Raw genomic sequence first — 22,456 nt, 5'->3', positions numbered from 1 at the left:
GGCGCGTGAAATTTCTATCAACAATCCCTTCCGCTCATATATATTAACTGCTTTTTTTTTAATTTACGCCGAATTTCATTTTTAGTCTTTTCAAAATCCTTGATTGATGGAAAGAAGTGTAAAGCATAATACCTAGGACCAATTACCCATATTGCTTTTGTTACATCAATCCTACACGAATCACCAATCCGTATTCCCGATAAAAACAATCAACGTGAATATAATGGAGAAAATTTTGGGATTTTCGTACTGGAAACGAATGTCAAAGATGATTTGAGGTGACCCGCCAACAATTGGTTTCAATATAATGAAGAAAAACTTGTATTTTGCGTATGAGAAAAGGAGGGAGAACTACAACCCTTAATTGACTGCGTAGATTAATGAGAAATGAAATCACTCATAGAGGACACAAAAGAGGAGTCGAAAAAAAAAGTTTAGAATGTGAGACCCTGAATTTATCAGTAGTTTGATTCCTTATTTTTGACAATTCAATTACTGTACATATACAAATAATAAAGTTGAAGCAGGAAATTTCAAATAAATAAAAGTTGAAAGATAAACAAATCCGTTTGTTCAGACTAAAAATTTGTCTTTTGGCGCGTTATAATTTCATCATTCTGACCGCTCATAATATGAGTAAGTCATTTTTCATTTTATCGTAAGCCTAAATGGTGAAAAAAATATTGAAGGGTAGTACAAAGGACTAACTACCCATACATATTGCTTCTCTTTATTGACTATACATTAAAAAATTACCTGGTAGTTTTCCAATAATTTCAAGTGAAATGACGACGCATTTCTATTGAGAAGAAAAATCATTTTATTGAGTAATTAGTTCTGTAGATTCTACCTACCAATTTTGAAAATTTGATTACATACAATATATAATAAAATTCCAAGTCATTATTCTTAAACCCTAGTACTTAGTATTTAAATTATTTCGTATACATGTTTATTGACATTACTACAATCATCAATCATCCATATATTTCAAAGAATTGCTGTGATAATAATAATCAAGAATATTTTACCCTCAAATTAATAATTGAATATTTTTTATATGGTATTTGTAGTAGACTATTCACTGAAATTTAAATAATTACGTATTTGCTAGCTTTCGAATTTCATGAAGAAAAATTTCATGTTGTGATGAATTTGTTAATGACATTTTTTGGCATAAAATGCCTAATCCATTGATATTGTCTGAAATGTCGTTATTCAAATCGAGAGGTCCATATGAATTTTCAAAATATAATAACTGAAAATTAAGTGAAATTCCGTGGATATTGTTATCTAATGCATAAAAAAATAACTTGAAATTGTTCATTTTTTTTAAAATAGAGTAATTGAACAAAGATATTCCCTAGGTCCCGAGTGGGTACCTACCTACCGGTTATCATACCACTCAACATCAATTTAGGGTATTGATTAGACCAAAATATGAATTGGTTGAAATAAATAATGAAATCTGTGTATTATATAAATGGCAGTTAATATATATGAGCGATAAAATATTGATATTAATTTCACGCACCCCACCCCAGTCTAATCGATACCCCAAATTGATGACGAGTATTGTGATAACTTAGAATAGAATATCTATCAAGATTAGTTAGATATTAGATAAGTTTTTGAAGAAAAAAATGAACATAAGGGGCTAGCTAAAACTTTTATAGAAATTATTTTATTGGTTGTTGACTTAGAGAGATGGAGATGTAGGAAAAAATTTTTTTTCGACTGTACAAAAATTTGATAATTCAAAACAGTTTTCTATTGAGAAGAAAAATAATTTTATCGAGCAAAAAGATAATAGTTGGGTAAACTCTACGTGAGTACTAATGGCATGACTAATTTAGGAAATTTGATTAGAATATGAAATCCAAAATTTTTGCAAGTCGTTCTTCTTCACCACTACCATCCAAATTATTTTTAGTACTAATACTAATGTATATAATATTTTAATAGAATATCACGTGACTCTAGTGTTTAATTTTTAGTCTGATCGAAACGATGATTGTTATGAATGATTAAATACAATCCCCTTCCTTTCGATGATATACCTCTGGTGCTTTCATGTTTTTCTTGTTGTTCCTGCTGGTGTTTTCTTGTTTTTCTCACTGTTAATGCCACTAAACTACTTAAAATATCTACTAATTACCTTCCAGCTTTTAAATTTTAGGCTTGTGATTGGATGCTATTAACATCTGTATTCAAATTATGTGTATTACATTACATAGACGTAAATTATCAACTAAACCAACAATTAAAAGTTCAAAAATAGAGAAAATTATAAAAGAGTTAATTTTATTGAATAGAAAGTAGGATGTCGATTCAATTCTCAATTTTATAAAAAATTTGTTCAAGAGATTTTGGATTAATTAATTTTTATGAAGATTGATATTTTGTTTTCATAAGAAATTATTAGAATACAATGGTTAAAACTGAAAAAAGTGCACAACAGAAGATTATTGAACTTGATGTTGAAGTTGATTAATAATATTGGAAACCTGTCAATAATATTTTAAAAGCCAGAAAGTAATTTAATCCTAGCTACCAGTAATCATTAATCTTAAAATCTGAACTAAAAATTCATATCATGTGTGATAATAATTCTTAAATACTGTTGATATGTATATATATGATTTTATATGTGTGGATTGGCACACCGCGATTTATTTCTAATAGATGCCGGTTATTAGATTACTAATAACTAGGATTTAACTAATTTCCCAAGTTCAGCCAATTTCTGATAACACAAAGTTTTCATTTTTTATTTAATTGGTATAACTAATTGCACGTTAGCATTTTATTTTCAGGAGAAAGTTAAAGAAAACTACTTGTAGTCCAACGAATATAAGATGGAGGAAAATAAATAATTTCTGTAAATAAAATTAGCAAAAACAAAACGGAGGATTCTAATTGAAAAGCAAGACAAAAAGGATGTATAAAATAATGTGATAAATTCGAGAAAAAAATAAAAGTATATATGACCGTTTCATAGTTGATAGAATTTCCAAATTTCCCACGATTTAATTTATTGCCCTTATTAATGCATTGGAATGATTATGGGTATTTTCCAAAGAAATTTTGTTGATAGAGCTAAAAATTTCCAAGAATATTTTATTAACCGTAAGTTGTGTGTATGGGTATTGTATGGTTGTATGTAAAAAGAAAACTATAAAAATTAGTTAGAGAAAAAATAGAATTGAGCGGCTCTCTCTTTAAAATAATCATGTAGAAAGATAATAGTTTATTATTCGTTATCACTTATCTCATCACTCCTCATCAATCTAGCATATTGATTAGATTAAAATATGAAAAAGTCTTTATTATGGATTTTCAGCACAAATAATAAAGGAAAATGATGTTTTTCATAGAGTTGACAACTAATTATTATTAATTGAGAATAATTTGAAATATTTTATATAAATGGCAGTTAATATATACGAGCGATAGAGTATTGATATCAATTTCACGCACCCCACCCCATTTTAGTCTAATCAATACCCTAAATTGATGGGAGCATTGTGATAATTCGTATAACTGATTGATATTATCCAAATTAATGGACGCGAATAAAAGAAATTATTTATTCATTTTAAGATACACAACAACAAAAATTATTTAATTATATTGGCTTTTGTCTTGGAAACTATCAGATAGAGAGCTGTCCTTGCTATATATGAGCATAGGGATAGATAAGAAAAGAAACCCAAACAATTGAAACTTTTCTATATAAAAGGAGGATATAATGGACCAAATTAAATGAATATGAGACATTGATTCTTAATAGGAATTTCACGCCACCCCGACCCTGAAAATAATTGGTAGATATCTATCTATTACCTACGATTATGGTATGGCTGGAACTTGGGAAGTGTTGTGATGACTGATACCTAAGATTTACCTAATCATTTTCCAACTTTTAAATTTAGTAATATATATAAGTCTACGTAATTTTAAAGTTTTAACTAATTCGAGCTATTTTTAACAAGACAAGTCGGTTGACTTTTGTTTTTGATATAAAGTGGCTAGATCTAGTTATTTCTTAACGTTTTTGAGCGAATAAATATTCACTAATAATATTCATCTACATATTTAAGAAATATGCTATGCTTTCTAATAAAAAACTATTAAAATTAAACAGGTGAAAAGAATATAATAAAATAATATTAATTTCAAGTCAGAATATACTTGATTACCTTCTAGGTACTGATCATACCACGTCAACCTAAGGCATTGATTGGACAAAAAATAAAATGGCATTGAAATTTGAATATAAATCAAAAAAATGTAAATAGCAGTTAATTTGATATGAGCGTTTTTTTTCTTTCATGTAAAAATCAAGCACAAGAGGATAAACCCCATTACACTCGAGTAGTTCGAGTGTGGTGCGCGCCTCTCTTGTAGAGCTGATATTGGTTTGAATTTTAATGTAAATTGTATTATTCGGAAAAACGTGCCTTAGTAGCTGATTCCTCAGGCTTGCACTTCTCCAAAGAAATGAGCTCCGTTAAATTCCAAAGTTCCGGGCGTCTGCAGACGAGCTCGATATTCACGAGCCGCGTCCGTCGTCTTCTTCTTATCCAGTTTGATTATTGATAGAAATTTCACGCACCCAACGAATTATTTCAAGTCTAATTGATGTCTTGGATTGAGTGGTACAATGATGCAATTACTCAGAGATACAAACAGAGCCAAACCGTAATAAACTGCGAATAAATTTTTAAAAGAAAATACCCAATTGAATATCAATGATTGGATAATGTTAAACTTGAAAATATAACAAAGTGTCAAATCTATTGAAAAGAGGACAATCATTATGTAGATAATATACGGACGTTGGAAAATAATTAGCTAGCATTCAAGTACCAGTCTCATAAACAACAATGTATGATTCTATTTTATTCATAAAAAAATTATAAAGTTACCTAAAAAGTATTTTCCCGTTTTACAAAGAGGATGTGTTGAGAAGCAAAGGGAAAGGAGCCATTTCTCAATACGATAGAAAATATTGATAATGTCTCATAAATAATGTCCGTATCCAATATTCATTTCGTTTGTTAATAAATCATACTAAAAGAAAGCCTTAGTATTCAAAATTAGAGCCAATCGTACCTACTCTATGGTTTTAACCCAACATTCAGCAGGATCCTTGAGAACTTAACATAAAACCTCATACTCTTGAATCAGCTGTCCACTATATACCTCGGCATAGATAACTCCGCCGTCTGGAATAATTTCAAAGTACACTTATCATCTTTCATAATTCCATCAAACATACAACAAGGCTATTCGCTTGAATCGATCTCTTTCTCCAGCGGGATCTGGTAATTTTCCTTTGTCTAACCACTGATTTTCACGTTTTGGTTGTTTCGATAAATCCATTTTTCAATCGCAAGAGCAATGTGTCTAAATCTTTTGCCAAGATAAGGAGCTGTTTATACACATCTATTCGAAGTTTAGCTTGAATATCGGTTATACCTGTAGCATTATTCAATAACTTTCATAGATCCTAGCCAATGATTTCAAATGACGATATATGATACTAGCTTAATTTTCTCCTGCTTCTCTTGTAACCAGAATATTCCACGCAAGTGTACAACCTGAGCGCGATCCGATCGATCTTCAAGTATAAAATCGCCAATAAACAAAGAGAGAGTTATGGAAAAAACAAAAGTCGCATTTTTAAAAACTGTAACGTAGGAATTTTGATAAATGAAAACAGACTGACTACTGCCATTGGTCTGGTCCACTGGTCCATTTGTTACTATACTGACTAGAGCTTCCGGAGTTTGCCAATAGAAAGAAAATCAGGCCAGGCCTTACACCAGCATCCAAAATTAATCATTTGTTGCGTCGTATCGTATCAAATCGTACAGCCATGATACTGCAAAGTCTGACAAAAGACTCAATGTACAAAATAAAATCTCGTCGAAAATCATGACCTCAAATTTATTCCCACTCCGTCTCTGATATAAAAATAAATGTCCACAAATATCCAAGATAAGAAATGAAAGCGCCTATGTGCTTACATAGAGGAGAAGGGCAAAATACTTTTTAGATGACTTTATACATTTTTTCATAATCATGCGGATAACTCAAAAAAACTTACCTTTTGATCGGACTGCTAATATACGCCGTTGATATTCCTACTGACACATGTTGATCACGATAGTGTTCGCGGCACAACACTTAGTTCGATTACTCATTCACTCGATTGTGAATGAATCATGACCGGTACGCGGGTTGTAACTTATTATTTTGTTTTCCAATTTTATATAAATTATGTTGGTACCTACTTCATCAGATCTCCTCAATTATAATCAAGGTTTCAATTTATGTATGTCAAATAAGTTAAATGTTTATATCCAATTTTATTACATCTTGGAAAAGTGATCGATTTGCATTTCGTGTACAAATTTTCTAGAAAAATTTTTTTACCCCGAAAACTTGAAAATATAATCAACAGAAGAATGTTTGTTAACTTTATCAACTGAAAAATAGTGAAAATACTCCAACCTTGGTATCAGTTTTTACCTGAATTTATTTCCCAATGATTAAATAATGTCAAGTTTTTATATAATTTTGAAGTATTAAATGTTTGTGTATCCATGTGTAGCTAATTAAAAACCTAACTCGACCTAATAAAAAATGAATAGAGAAGACTAAATATATCAATAATTATATTATTGGTCAATTGTTACTAATTCCTAATCTGACTGATAAAATGGTGTACCCCACGATTCAATTTTTTGCCTTTATTCATGCACTAGAATGATGATGGATATTTTCCAAAGAAATTCTGTTGTGATTATAAAAAGTACTTGAATTGAGCGGCTCTCTCTTTAAAAGAATCATGTAGAAAGATAATAGTTTATTATTCGTTATCACTTATCTCATCACTCCTCATCAATCAAGGATATTGATTAGATTAAAATATGAAAAAGTCTTGGTTATGGATTTACAGCACAAAAAATGAACAAAAATAATGTTTTTCAGAGAGTTGTTGATAGATTGAAAAGGTACAATCTACAATAATAACAACTTATTATTATTAATTAAGAATAATTTGAAATATTTTATATAAATGGCAGTTAATATATACGAGCGATAGAGTATTGATATTAATTTCACGCACCCCACCCCATTTTAGTCTAATCAATACCCTAAATTGATGAGGAGTATTGTGATAATTCGTATAACCGATTAATATTATCCAATTAAATCGTCGCGAATAAAAGAAATTAATTATTTATTGTGAGGTGAACGAATAAAATTTTATTTATCGAGAGACACAATTAGATTCACCTTATCTTGGATGTTGTCAGATAGAGAACTTTGCTTGCTGTATGGATTCTGGGTATTGGAATTGATAAAGATAGAAACCTTAAAAATTGACCTTTTCTATTTAAAAGAGGGATATAATGGACCAAATTGAATAAATATGAATAAAAATTTCACGCCCCCAAGTCTAATACTATTGATAATGTGATTTTACTCCAAGATGCGTGTGACTATTACCTACAACTTGATTGAGCAGAGTGTCTTGAAATGTTAGGAATGAAAACCCCAATAAATTCAGATAAAAAGTGATAATTAATCTGAGATTCTTCAAATAATTAAGTAGTAGGTCATCATGAATTCTGATTACTATGTAAATAACAATGTGACCATAGGAACGGTCGACGACTACGCCCGAATAAACTTTCTGTTTCATTTCTACTATAAATCAAATCTTGAAATTCAATGTTTAATAAAGATAATTTAATTTATCCCTCCTTAGTGTCTGTATAATATTATCTTGTGTGTGTGTTTGTGTTGTTGGAGTTGAAACCTTACCACCTAACAAATTTTTAAAGAGTACGATTCATTACAAAAATTTATTAAGCGATCATATTTCCATGCCTTGAAAATATAAGGAAAAACTGAAAAGTTCCATTGAAAATAGAAAATAATCATGATGTGAAAAATGTGATGAAAGCCAGATAATAATTGAGTAGAAAGTAGATACAGTAAGTTTTCATAAATGCGACAGAGCATTAATAAATCTGTTTCAAGTCAAGAAATAGTTCTTTATAAAAATCTTTTTATTTATTTATAAATTTTTAGCTGCAAAATTTTCCATAGTGTGTTTAGTTCGATATCTAGCATCTAACCAATTATTTCTCGGTGAATGAATGTCTTGTGTACGAATCTTAAAAACTTGAATAAAATGATTTGAATTATTTAAGAATTATGTAAGAAACATATCGAGGTTGAAAAATAATTAGCTAGGGCCTAAGTAACTAGTCGAAATTTAACCCTTGATTAGACTAAACCGTAAGATAGTGCATATTTATTTAATATATATATGTATGCAGTTATTGAGGCCTCAAATTGAATATTGTAATTAATTATCATAACTGTATAGTTTTGCCATTGGTTGCTTCAGTGACAGATCCTAATGCCTTCTGAGTATATATTCCAATTCCATCAATTAATGGTTGTGTAATAATAAAATAATAATAAAAGTTTTGAAAATTAAAAATGAAAGATTAAATTTGCCAAATCTCTTGAAAAAGATAATTTTGATAATCAATAATAATCAATATTAACGAAATAGTAGGTCATAAAGAAATCTGTGTGTACTGTGTAAAAAATACCGGTGTGACCTAATACGAGCGGTTGGATTGTTGATAGAAATTTCATGCACCCCACGATTTATTCGTAGTCTAATCAAAGTCTTGATTGGAAAATTAGTGCAATGATTATTTATTACCAAAAGCAAACTACTAATTTGCCAAGTTGTTGAACATGTATTAGTTTTGGAAGGAACAACATTAACAAATATTACTCTGTCGCAATTATAAATATAGTGCGTGCATAAAAATATAGGACGTGCATCATTTATGATCTTTGTGAATATAAAACAAATTTTCATATTTATTTCAACATAATTTGAGAGGTTAATTGTTGATAGAAATTTAATCTGTCTAATATAAATCCCAAATTTCTCCAATATTTGAATTTATTTATCACTATTTATCGTCTTTATCTAATCTTTTAATTAATTCATTATCCTCATTTATATGAAAATTCGCGTAAAAAATGAATTAAACAGGTACACCCACCCTCACTCACGACATTTTTCATCCTTCGACCGTTTTCCAGTTTTTATTCCAAGATCCTAGTCACGTTTTTCACGCCCCGACATAATAAAAAACTCGTTTCACATGCTATGCCCTACGATAAATGTTACGAAAAATGATGATAAAAAAACTTCCATCATCTTCAAGTCCGCACAATAGAAAAATGGAAACTATAGACCGGCTGAAAACTGCTAACCGTCGAAACGAGACGTCACCAGACACAATTACCCGACTATGCACCTACAAATCAAACAAGTACCAGCACCAGCAGCTCAAAATCCAGAACGGCCTGTCAGTAAAGAAACGCAGTCAATGAACTTTTTTGCAGAGTATGATGCACCAGCCCAACCACAACAAGATGTCACCATTTTTTTCTCCAATATTTGAATAGCAAGTTCAGTTTTTTTTTAACGATAGATGGTTGTTTTTACTGCGATCCGTCATATTTCGTCCAAAGTTAATTCTCGGATTAATTTATCACAAGCCGCTATTTATCGTCATTATCTAGCCTTTTAATTAATTCATTCATTCATTCATTTATATAAAAATAAAACTTACTGCACCCCAATATTTTATGATATATCCCTAAATTTTTTATGTATAATAAAAATGGTTGACAAGAATTTCATAACACAAGTGAGACATTAATTTTTAAAATGGAAATACTAATCTAATAATAAAAAAAATATTCATTAATTCATAATACCTAGGACTTTTCAATAGTTCAATTATCCTTATTTTTATTGGCTAGCAGGTAGGTAATTTTATAAAGAAGCGGATAAAATCGGTAAATTTTATGGCCGAAAAAGTACCTGTACTATATTATTCAGAATAATAAACATAAAAATAACATTAAAAATTAGTATTTTGTTGAGTTTCGTAGTAAGCGGTTCTCTTCTGTTCCTAATGCAAAAAGGGAATATAAAGACGAAAGTGTCGAGTCAAACGCGCCACAGTTCATTTATGGTTAGGTTAGGTTAGATTTAAAAAACGTGAAATTATTTTTTTCAATAAATATTTTACAAATGAATATGATTCTGAAAATGTAACTTAAAAACTTAACTTAACTTAACGTAACTTAAATGTTACTATTATTTATTTTTTTCATATTTTCCATTTTGTCACAATATGCAATTCATTCTTGTGTTACTTCAAAAACATATTTTTTGTCGACCATTCTAATTATTCATATTCAGATAAATTTTAAACATTAGTAGAAAATAGAAACTATAGAAATTAAACTCAATATAGGGAATTTTTTTACCAATTAATCTTGGACGGAGAAAACTATAAAAATCAAATTTAACGTTTCTATAATAACCACCTCTCAAAAATAAAAAAAAAGATATTAAACATGCAGTATGAGACAATTACTGAATTATGAGAAAATTTTGAATTTGTGAATTTACTTCTGGATTTGGATACAAGAAAATAATAAATTTTAATAAACTCGAATGATGGTTTAGAAATTAAGAAATTTCATACAAATATTATAATGAAAAAAATTGTAAGAACTCAAAACGAAGATGACAAGATCTACGGCAAATAAAATTTATGCAAGAATACAGTAACAATGAAAAACTAATTTCAGAGTAACAATTGAAAATCTGGAATAATTATACAGTGAAAATTTAACATTTATCCACAAAATTACACTTGAAATTTAAAATATAAGAAAATAATTTAAGATTGAAAAAAAAATTAAAGAAGAAAAAAACAATTTTAAAATATCACAATTTCAGAAATGAAAAATGAAATGAGTCCAAAAGATAAAAATATACCCAGAATATAATTTGAAAAATAAATTAAAAAATAAAAATAAATAAATTTTATATTCACAAAAATATTAAACATCAATAAAACAAAAATGAAAATAGAAAAGACAGAAATTACTTACATTTGTAAATGATGCACTTCACAATTCACAAAACTATTCAAAAGGATTTTGAATAATAAGTTACAACGTAAGATAAGCGCCGCGAAAATCTAAAACGGTATGACCTATAACTGAGAGAAACGACGTATTTATAAGAGAGGCCCTTCTTCCTTCACCCAACTTTGTTCTCGGCCAATCGAAACAAGGGTTCGAAAGATGTAGCCAATCCCAACAAAGCGATCAGAACATGTGGGGTGGGGCATTTTTCATTCTTCTTAGTATTTTTGTGGTGAAAGGTTCAAAATTCTGAACACCAAGACCGTTTGTCCCAAAAATTAATAGAGAATATTAAAATTCTAACTTTCAAAAATTGACAAAAACAGTGTATAATAATTTTATCATTCAATTAAATGTTTTGGAGTTTACGATATTTATCATATGATTTTATATCTTCAAATTTCAATTTTTCAAGTCGATAACGGAAAAGAAGTATGAAAATTTATACAAATGAAGTAGCTGTCGATATGAAGATTGGGAAACTTAATTTTTCACACAAGTTAGCTTCCTATTTGATGGACTTTGGAAAATTTCCATTTCGCGAAAGGTATTTATTATTATTACATACATACTTTCTTCTGTTAAGTTCACCAGAGAATATTAAAAATGAATAGATTCAGTGTTTTTTTAATGATGAAAATTTTTCCAAGTGGCTCAATTAATAAAATAATCCAGAAAATGATTTTTGTTCAAATGATTATTAAAAACATGGAATTTTAGTTTCGAAAAATTCAATTTTATCAATTTCTGCATAAGAACAAAATAGTGTATAATAATTTTATCATTCAATTATTATCAAAGTAATTCACAGATCCGAAGTTTACAACATTTTATATTTTTAAATTTCAGGTCCAGTTTGGGAAAGAAAAACGAAAATTTATAACAAATGAAGTAGCCATCGATATGAAGATTGCAAAACGGAATTTTTTACACACGCATACAAGATACAATAATTATCACACACATACTTTCAATTTACTTAACTGAAAATACCAAACATAAAAAGACAAATTCATACGAATATTATTTTCCAGATATCTATAATTTTTTTTATATTTGTAAATTTAATTTGTTAAAAATTTAATTTGTTAAAAATTTATTACATAAGAATTTTTTTTTCAGACAGTTTAAGTTTTGGAAAGAAACGTGACACAGAAAAACGATAATAGAAAATAGAATTTTACATGTATTTATATATTCCTTATGCAGTAGCATTTCCAATTTAGAAACACATATATTTGTAGTTTGAAATACATATTTGTTATAAAAATTGAAGAAACATGTTTTTCTGTTATTTATTCAACAATCACCTACCTTTTGGCACACCGCTTTATCGATTCGCACACTATATATTTTTATCGCGCACAAACACCTGAAACAAAAAAAAAATAAATTCAAACCTTCCATTTTTTAAAATTGATTAAAAAATAACTTGAACGAAATCAAATAATTATAATACATAGATATTATATGTTTTTATTCAAAATCTCCGTTAAGCAATTTATTTAATCTATTTCGATGGATATTACTTTTTGTCATTAAAGTTTTTGTTGTAATGTCTAGTTGAATTAAGTACAGAGCGTTCTTTTATTTACCTACGATTATCATATAAATTTACCCACACCACTCAAAAAACTAAAAAAAAACCTCATCCTCATTTTTTTAAAATTATGTTCCGCATGTTCGAAATAATTTCAAATAATGGACCTCAAAGACATCTAATAAAAAATGTTTTTGATACGTTTCAAAATGAACCCCTAATATTCTAATTTTTAGCTGCATTGGCACACCCTGTATATCAATATAATTTTATATCGGATACAAAGAGAAGTAGGCACTTAAAAAAAATGAAATTATTACTGAAAAGTAATGAAATACAACTTTTGAATAAGAGGTGGCGCTATTGGGTTTTCGACCATCATCAACAGTTTGAAGTGTTTTTCAATTTTTTGATTTTTCTATTTATATCTTTTTCATAATTAACTCATTAACTCAATAAAAAATATGTTTCTACACTTCGATACAACTTTAGTTTTAATGAAAAAATGAATTAGTGTGAAAACAGCGGACGCCATCTTCCATTCAGTTTTGTAAATAGGTGACAAAAAGTCGAGAGCCGACACATACGAAACAGTAGAAATGAATATTAAAATAAGCTCAGTATGAGCTTCTCTGTAAAGATGGCGTTGCTAGTGTTAAAAATCTAACCAAAAATTATTTCTTTAAACTTCTCATAATAAGTAATTGGTTTGTGGTTTTGAAATTATAATATAATTTCATGTATCATCGTGTAGTTTAAAATAAGTGAAAAATTCGTCCCACTCTTGCTCGCTCGCCGAAAGGAAATTTCCATGATAAATAAAACAAGAAAAATTTCAATAATTTCATTATTTCTTGACAAATAAGACAATAAGAAAATCCTGTATACAATATAAACATCATAATCATTAGAAAATAATAAGTATTCTCAATATACACCTAATAAGTAACACAAATGAAATCATTTCAATGAAAACTACGAAACTAACTGAACTTTCATTTCCCAAAATTGAACTTTTGTCAAACTGTTGATGGGATGGGTATCTCAAATTTTTATTTTGCCTTTATAATTTATAACAATTTAATTTGGTGTAGAGGTTATAAATATTTAAATCCTTTCTTGGTATTCTATTGCAAATGAAATTTTTTTTACCGTATTTTTCAAATGATAAAGCTTTGCAGTAACATTGAAAATATGAAAGATACTGAAGAAAGTTCGTATGAAAGTTTTACATAAAAGAATGTTGTTGCAATCCAAATAGAGTGATAGAATTAATTGATATTTGAAATTGTCCGAAGGAATCTTGAATATTTGAAATAATTTAACTTCACCAAAGAATTTCTTATAGAATAACCATTGTTTTTCTGAACATATACCTATTGGCTAAAATTACTAATCAGTGAATAGGATTTCATATTATTACATTCATATTAATACATCTTGCGGGATTTTTTGAAAAAATTGAGAGAATGGAGCACGAAGAGTAAGTAACATTGGTGTTGCAGAATATACAGGATGATTAGCAATTATATTTCAAAACATAATAGTAAAAGAATGACAGTATAATGTGCTTTGAAAATTTTTCAAAAATATCATGTGGTCCTCGTCCCTATCTTAGTATCAGAAAAAAAAGTTTTCGCATCGTTTTTCTTTCAATAACTTACGAAAATATGGTAAAATTGTTCGAAAGACATTTATTGGGTCGACATGTATATTGGAAAATATCTGTAACAATTTTCATAAACGTGAATTTTCCGTGAAGCTCGTTTTAGTTGATTACCACTAAGATTACACCAAATTTGTTTTTCGCCCTACGCCGTATTTGAAACATCATAATGGGTTTCAGTTTTTATAAGTGAATTTACATTCAAATTATAGAAAAGGAAATGGTCATTGCAAATAGGAGAAAATAGATATTTTCCATATTAATGATTAGGGAAATTTGAGGAAACCCCGATTTACATCAAACTTTATCGGTATTGTTTGTACTTTAATATCTTAATTTTTCCTACTACTTTGTATTAAAGCCTTATTTTCAATTAATGATTACAAGTAATTTCAAATAAAGATATTATTTGCTTGGTGAAGTAGAATTTAGACACATTAGTATCGGGCTGTTATCGTTCTTAAATAACGATTGAGAGGATATAAAATTTTGTAAAATAATAAACATGAAAGGATCAAAAAGGTTCCATCGAACGTGATGTTTCTAGAAAATATATAATTTTACATTTCGGCAACAATAAAAGTATAATAAAGCTACATTCCCTCAAAATAATAAAAAGGAAGTCCATCATAAAATATTAAATTCTTTTAACTAAATACCGACATCTATAGAACGAACCTACCCGTATACTAAAAATAATTTTGGGTATTTTTGCAAACTGTGAAACGTGTATTTTTGAATAGGAAATTTTGTAAAATAATAAACATGAAAGGATCAAAAAAGGTTCCATTGAACGTAATGTTCCTCGAAAATAAATAATTTTACATTTGGGCAACAATAAAAGTATAATAAAGCTGCAATCCCTCAAAATAATAAAAAGGAAGTCCATCATAAAATATTAAATTCTTTTAACTAAATACCGACATCGATAGAATGAACCTATCGGTATACTAAAAATAATTTTGGGTATTTTTGCAAACTCTGAAATGTGTATTTTTGAAAAAAATGTACTTTTATTAAGGACTATTGAGAAATACCATTACTTGATCGTAATAAGAATACTTTTATTATTGATTTATTGGCAATTAATTTGATTTGATATGGACATTTTGGACAGCAGATCATGTGTATAGGGTGAGTTACATGTTATAATTCAGTTGTTTCTAGTGCACAAACTGTGTACAAATTCAGAGTTTATTCATAATACGGTATATACCAAAATTAGTTGAACAAATGAAACATATGAATCACATTTTTGAATTTTACACGGAAACTAAAGTCAACTTTGAGAAAAGTTTCATTTACCATCAAGTTTAAAAACAAAGAATTAAGAAATTTTTACCAATAGAACAAAAAAATCACGAGAGGACACAGTTAATTACAGAGTACTTTATATCAGGGACAACGAAAGAAGAGTCCTTAATTGATTCACAAGAAAAATTAAAAGATGGGCTAAATACTTTGAAGAAATTTTGAATGGAACAGGAAGAACATTGTGGATCTCGTGATGGAAACAACAATAAAGACATACCAGTGTGTGCAGTAGTACAGAAAAGAATAACATTCTAGCAGAAAAATAGCTAAGATGTGGTGGAATATGTCCAATATTAAAGAAGAAAGAAACCAGGTGTGATGAAACCGAATTTTCATTAATAGAAATATTCGAATAGTTGTTTAGCTGATATGCTCCACTCTTTGAATACAGAGTGTCCTTGTATGGACAATAATTAGAAGTTCAATGCTGCAATATACAAGAATTTTTGTTTCGAGATTACTTCTATTACTAATAACATTCATTATTTCAGCCATTCCAAAGTTTATCGTCACCCTGCAAATCTAAATAACCGACATATTTTCTAATTTATTCTAATATCGTATAACCAAGTTATCCTAGTTGTAAATAAGGCATACCTATCTCTCAATCGATACTCCCTGTATATCTATATTATCATTGTATGGAAAAAATCATTAATAAAACAATATAAAGCAAGAGATTTCTTAAATAATATTTCAAACGACGTTTTAAATAATTAGTGATAATTAATACTTATACTATTAAATGGCTATATAAGGAAATGTTTTGAGCAGTAAAGAATAGTAATTTCTTTTTAAAACAGTATGTATATTCTTTTAATTTTCCTACGACATATCTTCGTTTTTGGAATTAGTAAGTAAAAAAAGAACATAGAATTTATACAGTGTTAAATTTATTTCAAGTTTCAAAATTTCTGTTTCATTTTCTACGCAGTAATACATAAAGCTAAATTGCTAAATTTTGGATACATTTAGAATAGGAATAACAAAAGGAAACATCTAGAAGAGGTATATCAGTTTGCTTAAATAAACAAAAAAGGGTGGTTGGTTTTCGAAGAAATCTAATACCTAATTTCACTATCAATCCTTGGAACAAATAAAAAGTAGGTAGTAGAGGGTTATTTTTCAATAACACATTTATATTCTTGATATAACAAATGTAGCAAAAAAAAGTAAATTCTTTGAAGGATAAAGAAAGGGTCTGAGGGTCTGAGAAGGTTTCACAATTTATCAAAATATCAATCGTAAATATTACATTTGGATCATAAAATAAACATAAAATTTTAAAAATATCCCTCGAAAGATATTGAAATATCAACCCTAAAAACTATCTTCTACCTACCTACGAATTATTGTATCCCGAGGAACTCATACAAGAAATTAAATAATTAAAAAGTGAATATTGAAAGTTTTGACTGAACAGTTTTCAAAATGCAAATCAGTCACCTGAAAAACATTCTTGAAAACTTCATTAGCTCAAAATTTTTTCTATTTGAAAAAGATTGAAGCAGCTAAGCACTAAATTCAAACAACAAATTATTTTCTCTTTCCTATACCCACGAATTATTGAACAAGAGGAACAAATACCAAAAAAAAAATATTTGGAACCTTCACTCGGAAAGTTTTCTATGAAACAGAAAACTCAATTATTAGTTTAGTTACAATCCTTTAGCTAATTATGTATTGAGTATCTATCATTAAATACAAATATCTGAAAAACGATTAGATTAAGTTTGTTTTATTAAAAGATCCCCAGTTTAATGCACTTGAAATTTCAAAGTTCCAAAAGAAAGGCCGCATATTACCGATATATAAAAGAAAATAGTTTTCACTCCATAATCTGAGACCAAATGACAAGAAATATTTTAGGTAGTAAATTTAAAATCAAATTAATAAGACAAAAAATCACTCACCAATTCACAAATGAGGAAATGACCATCTTGGTAGTTAAGAATGTTCCGGGTATCCATAATTTTCACAACACAATATTGTATTAAAACACGGAAAATTCTTTATCGGATTGTTGTAAACACGCCACGAACACGAACATCGATCCGTTTCACGAAAATTTTAAAATAAAAACTATTTTCTATGGATATACTGAAAATTTCCAAAGTTTCCAATAAAAATTTTCAACATTAGTCACATTTTTAAAACTAGAAATCGAAAGATTTTTTTGTCGTTATTAAACAGATCCGGTATCTCTGTATTTTATTTATCTAATAATAACTATTTTGTACTACAATCAAAATAAGGTGTTTTAATATTAATATCTATATATATTTTTATATGAAAAAACACATTACAATTGAAAAGATTTGACGTGAACAATAATTGCGTCGACCTACAAAGATGGCCGACATGCTGTCCAGACAAACAAGGATAAACGAACTTTTTGATGCTATATTTTAGATTATCGTTTGTTTAATGTTTATAAGTAAATTAATGATTCACACAATTTCAAATTATCTGAAGAAAATGCTTAATTTTAATTACTTTGACAATATTAAAAAAAAAAAATTAATAAAACCTAAGCTTTCCATAAAATGTAATACACTGAATTCGTTCATTTTTCTGGAAACTTTAATTGGACAAATCTTGTTAATTATTACATAAAGACAATTATATCTTACCTATATCAATAAGAAAATAGTTTTCACTTCACAATCGAAAACAAAATTACACGAAATTTTACGAATAGAAAATTTAGCATCAAATATGTCTGCCCGAATTTGTAATACTGTCAAAGTTTCATTATCTAAATAATTAAATGCATTGTTTAAAGCTTGTGACTTCAACATTCACAGTGCGCAAGTCAAAAACAAGTCTAGACATTCGCAAAGAATTCGAAAGGGGTCAATGAACTGAGAAGATGTAAAGTTTTGATTTATTAAATAATAAGTAATTAAATATTACATATTTTGTTATATGATTTCCATATTGAATAAAATAGTGTTTTCAAAGATAAAATAAATAAAGCAATATAAAGCAAGATATATTTTTAATAATATTTCTAAGAAAGTTTTAAATAATTAGTGATAATAGATGTAATACATGGCATAGATTTAATTATTACAGTTCACAATAACTTTTTATTAAATGGCTATATAAGCAGAGGTTATGGGCAGCAAATAATAGTAATTTCCTTTTGGGAATCTGTATACTTTTAATGTTTTACGACATACCTTCGTTTTTCGAATTAGTACTTTCATTAGTGATTACAGGTACGATATCAGAAAATATTCTATTGAACGTTATTTTTCTCATGAATATCAAAAATAAATTCGAAATGTGAAGTAAATAAGAAATTCTTCCAACTATCGATTATTTATGTAGAATACTGTGATTTTAAAATTTCTCATAGTGTAGGGTGGTCCTTATCTCTCTAAGAATTTTGTTGAACGTAATCTCGTAAATATAAAAAAATATATATTCGAAACAAACAATTCTTGGAACAAAGACAAAGGCATCCAAGAAGTGGCTGCATGGTCAATTTTCGTTATCGGTATTAAACCCTCCATATAATGTAAACAAACTATTCTACAAACAGATAAAAAATGTCCCTAAACTGCACCGCACGTGTTGTTTTTCAAATATATTATACCTCTTGTAAATTCTCGATAACCAATGTAGAAAAATAAATGAAGGATACTTTTAACAAAAAAAAGGTCTAATAATGGTCAATAACAGAATATAATATAAACGAAAGATTTCTAAGATAAACACACCAGAATCCATTGTAAACCATTAAAAATATTGAATTATAAACACTCTACAAACACCATAACAATTTCTTATAGAATAACCATTGTTTTTCTGAACATATATTGGCTAAAATTACTAATCAGTGAAAAGGAATTCATTCAGATTATAAAAATCCTTTAGTAATTTTTTGAAACAATTGATGTATTATATAGGTTATCAATTATATATTTATTTCATAGCTATCCCGCCACCTTTGTACGAGTCAATTAATTGGCTCAACAGGCATGGGGGGTTGAGGCCAGTGTTTTGGACATGAGAAAAGAAGATTCCAATACGCGGCTTTTGTTAACAGGTTCTAATAAATACAAGTGGTGTTACATTAACAGATTAGTTTTATTTTAACAAAATAGCTCGGATCATGGAATAATACATGGTGTCAGGTGTAAAAACTTGATATAAAAGTTTGAGTAAATTTCGTACATTCGTACTTAGATATTAGTAAGCTGGACTTTGCTGCGTGATATAAGTAGAAGCCAATAGCAATGGAATCATACTTCAAAACTCCAGATCCATTGAAGGAAGCCTAGCTGATAACTGGCAAAAATTTGAACAAAAATTCCAAAATTTTCTGACTGCTACAAGTTTAAGCAATGAAAATGATGAAAAAAAGGTTGCAATTCTATTGAACTTAGTTTGTGATGATGGTCTTGATTTATTTAACTCTTTTGATCCGTTACCGGAGACCCAGAAAACTCTTGATAATGTCTTGAAAAAATTTAGAGATCACTATGAACCAAAGAGAAATGTTATATATGAAAGGTTCTTATTTAACAGTATAACACAAAAAGAGGGACAAAGTTTCGATAGTTTTCTGACAGAATTAAGAACAGCAGGAAAAACAACTGGTTATGGTAATTTATTAGAAGAATTCATAAGAGATAGGATAGTGATGGGCATCTACAATCAAAGCACTAGAGAAGAATTGTTAAGAAAATCTGATCTAAAGTTGACACAAGCAATAGACATCTGTAGAACAAGAGAAGTTAGTCAAAAACAGCTGAAGGCTTTGCAGAATGAAGCTAGTGTAAGATCTGTAAAATCTAAGCCTTTTTTGAAAGAAAAAAAAGAACATCGAGAGAAAAATTCATGTCCTGCTTGGAATAAAACGTGCGCAAAATGTCAGGAACTCAATCATTTTGCGAATGTGTGTAAAAAAGAGTATAATATTAATCAGTCTGAGAAGAAATGGGAAAAAAAAGAAGAGCTATAGAAGATCGGGCAGAAGAAAAGTGAATAAAGTAGAAACTGAAACTTTCAGTGATAGTGAATCAGAAAATATTGAGTGTGAGAGCAGTTCAAATGAGTTATATGTTCAGTCTATAAGAAAAGTTGGTTCTGTTAGTAGCGTAAAGAAACCATTGTTATGGTTGAAGAAAATTATTGTAGAAGGTCATAAGGTAACATTTAAGCTAGATACAGGATGCGAAGTAAGCATTTTGACTTTAAATATTGTTAAAAAACTAGGGCTTCTTGATAAAATGCAAAAATCTAAAGTCAAACTAGCTCTGTATGGCATTCGTGATTATGTATTCGCTCCATTAGGAGAAATCACTTTAAAATGTCAAGTTAATGACAATGTTAGAAACATATTCTTTGCAGTTTGTGATAATAACGAATTGCCACTACTGAGTTGTGCTGATTGCATTGATTTAAACTTAGTAAAAAGAGTAGACTCAATTGTTGACGATTCTGGTCAATTTATATCACTCGATCATGTTGTTAAAAGATACCCAGTAGTTTTTGAGGGTCTTGGTTCTTTTCCTAGAGAACATCACATTACTTTAAAAGAAGGTACAGTTTCGGTAGTTCAACCACTTAGACGGATTCCAATTGCACTGCATGATTGTTTAAAACTTAAGCTTGATGATCTTGAAAAACAAGGTATTATAAGGAAAATTGATAGGCCGACTGAATGGTTGAATCCTCTGGTGATAGTTGAAAAGAAAAACAAGGATTTACGCTTGTGTCTTGACCCAAAATATTTGAATTTAGCAATAAAACAAGAAAGATTTTTAATTCTTTCAACCGAGGTAATAGCTGTTAAACTTAATAATAAAGAATATTTCAGTTTTAGATATGAAAGACGGGTACTTTCAAATTCGAATTGATGAACAAAGTCAAGAATATTGTGTCTTTGGAACACCCTTTGGAAGGTATGCATTTTGTCGCCTACCTTTTGGAATTTGCTCAGCCCCTGAAGTCTTTCAAAAACAAAACTATGAAATATTTGGTGACATTGAAGGTATAGGTCTTTACTTTGATGATTTGATTATAACTGGCAGTAATGAAAAGGAACATGATAATAATTTACGGTTAGTTTTGGAAAGAGCACAAAAATATAATATAAAATTTAATAGAGACAAAATTCAATTTAAATCTAGAAGTGTTAAGTTTATGGGTCAAATATACTCAAAGGAAGGTGTCAAACTGATCAGAAATTATGTGAAACCGATTCTAGAGATGCCAAAACCCAAAGATAAAACTGAACTATTAAGAATATTAGGTATGGCCAAGTATTTAGGACAACATGTCGAAAATAACAGCTCCACTTAGAAATTTGACCAGGAATAATATTGATTGGCAATGGACTAAATTGCATGATGAATCTTTAACTAGACTTAAAGATACATTAACCAATACCCCAATTTTGTCATTTTTTGATTCAACAAAACCTATAGAAATAGACACTGACGCTTCCAAGGACAGTCTAGGTGCTTGTCTATCTCAAGAAGGTCACCCAATAGCTTTTGCATCCAGGAGCTTAACCCCATGCGAGCAAAAGTATGCGCAGATAGAGAAAGAGATGCTGGCGATTGTGTTTGCTACTCAAAAGTTTCATTATTTTATTTATGGATTTGATGTGAAAATCAACACTGATCATAAACCCTTGGAAGCGATCATGAAAAAAAATCCAGCATCTATTTCTTCCCGCCTCCAAAGGATGAGACTCCGCTTACTAAATTATAAAATAATTGTGAATTACAAACCTGGAAAATTTTTGTATGTGGCAGACACGCTGTCAAGAGCGTTTTTACCAGAAACTGGGCTAAAGTCTGATCAAGAATTTAATTTTGCAGTACACTCTTTATCAAAAAATTTAGCCATAT

At 28.8% G+C, this 22,456-nt stretch overlaps 1 protein-coding gene across 1 annotated transcript; it reads left to right on the top strand.

The window, feature by feature from the left end:
- The first annotated feature begins 20,483 nt into the window (after positions 1-20,483).
- Positions 20,484-21,462, top strand: LOC130447174 (uncharacterized). Its single transcript, XM_056783866.1, has one exon. It carries the CDS (start codon positions 20,492-20,494, stop codon positions 21,455-21,457), a length of 966 nt encoding a protein of 321 aa, XP_056639844.1. The 5' UTR covers positions 20,484-20,491; the 3' UTR covers positions 21,458-21,462.
- Positions 21,463-22,456: the final 994 nt, after the last annotated feature.

This window comes from Diorhabda sublineata, chromosome 7 (assembly GCF_026230105.1).
Source record: "Diorhabda sublineata isolate icDioSubl1.1 chromosome 7, icDioSubl1.1, whole genome shotgun sequence".
Lineage (NCBI taxonomy): Eukaryota > Metazoa > Arthropoda > Insecta > Coleoptera > Chrysomelidae > Diorhabda > Diorhabda sublineata.
This window is presented reverse-complemented; position numbering and strand designations above follow the sequence as displayed.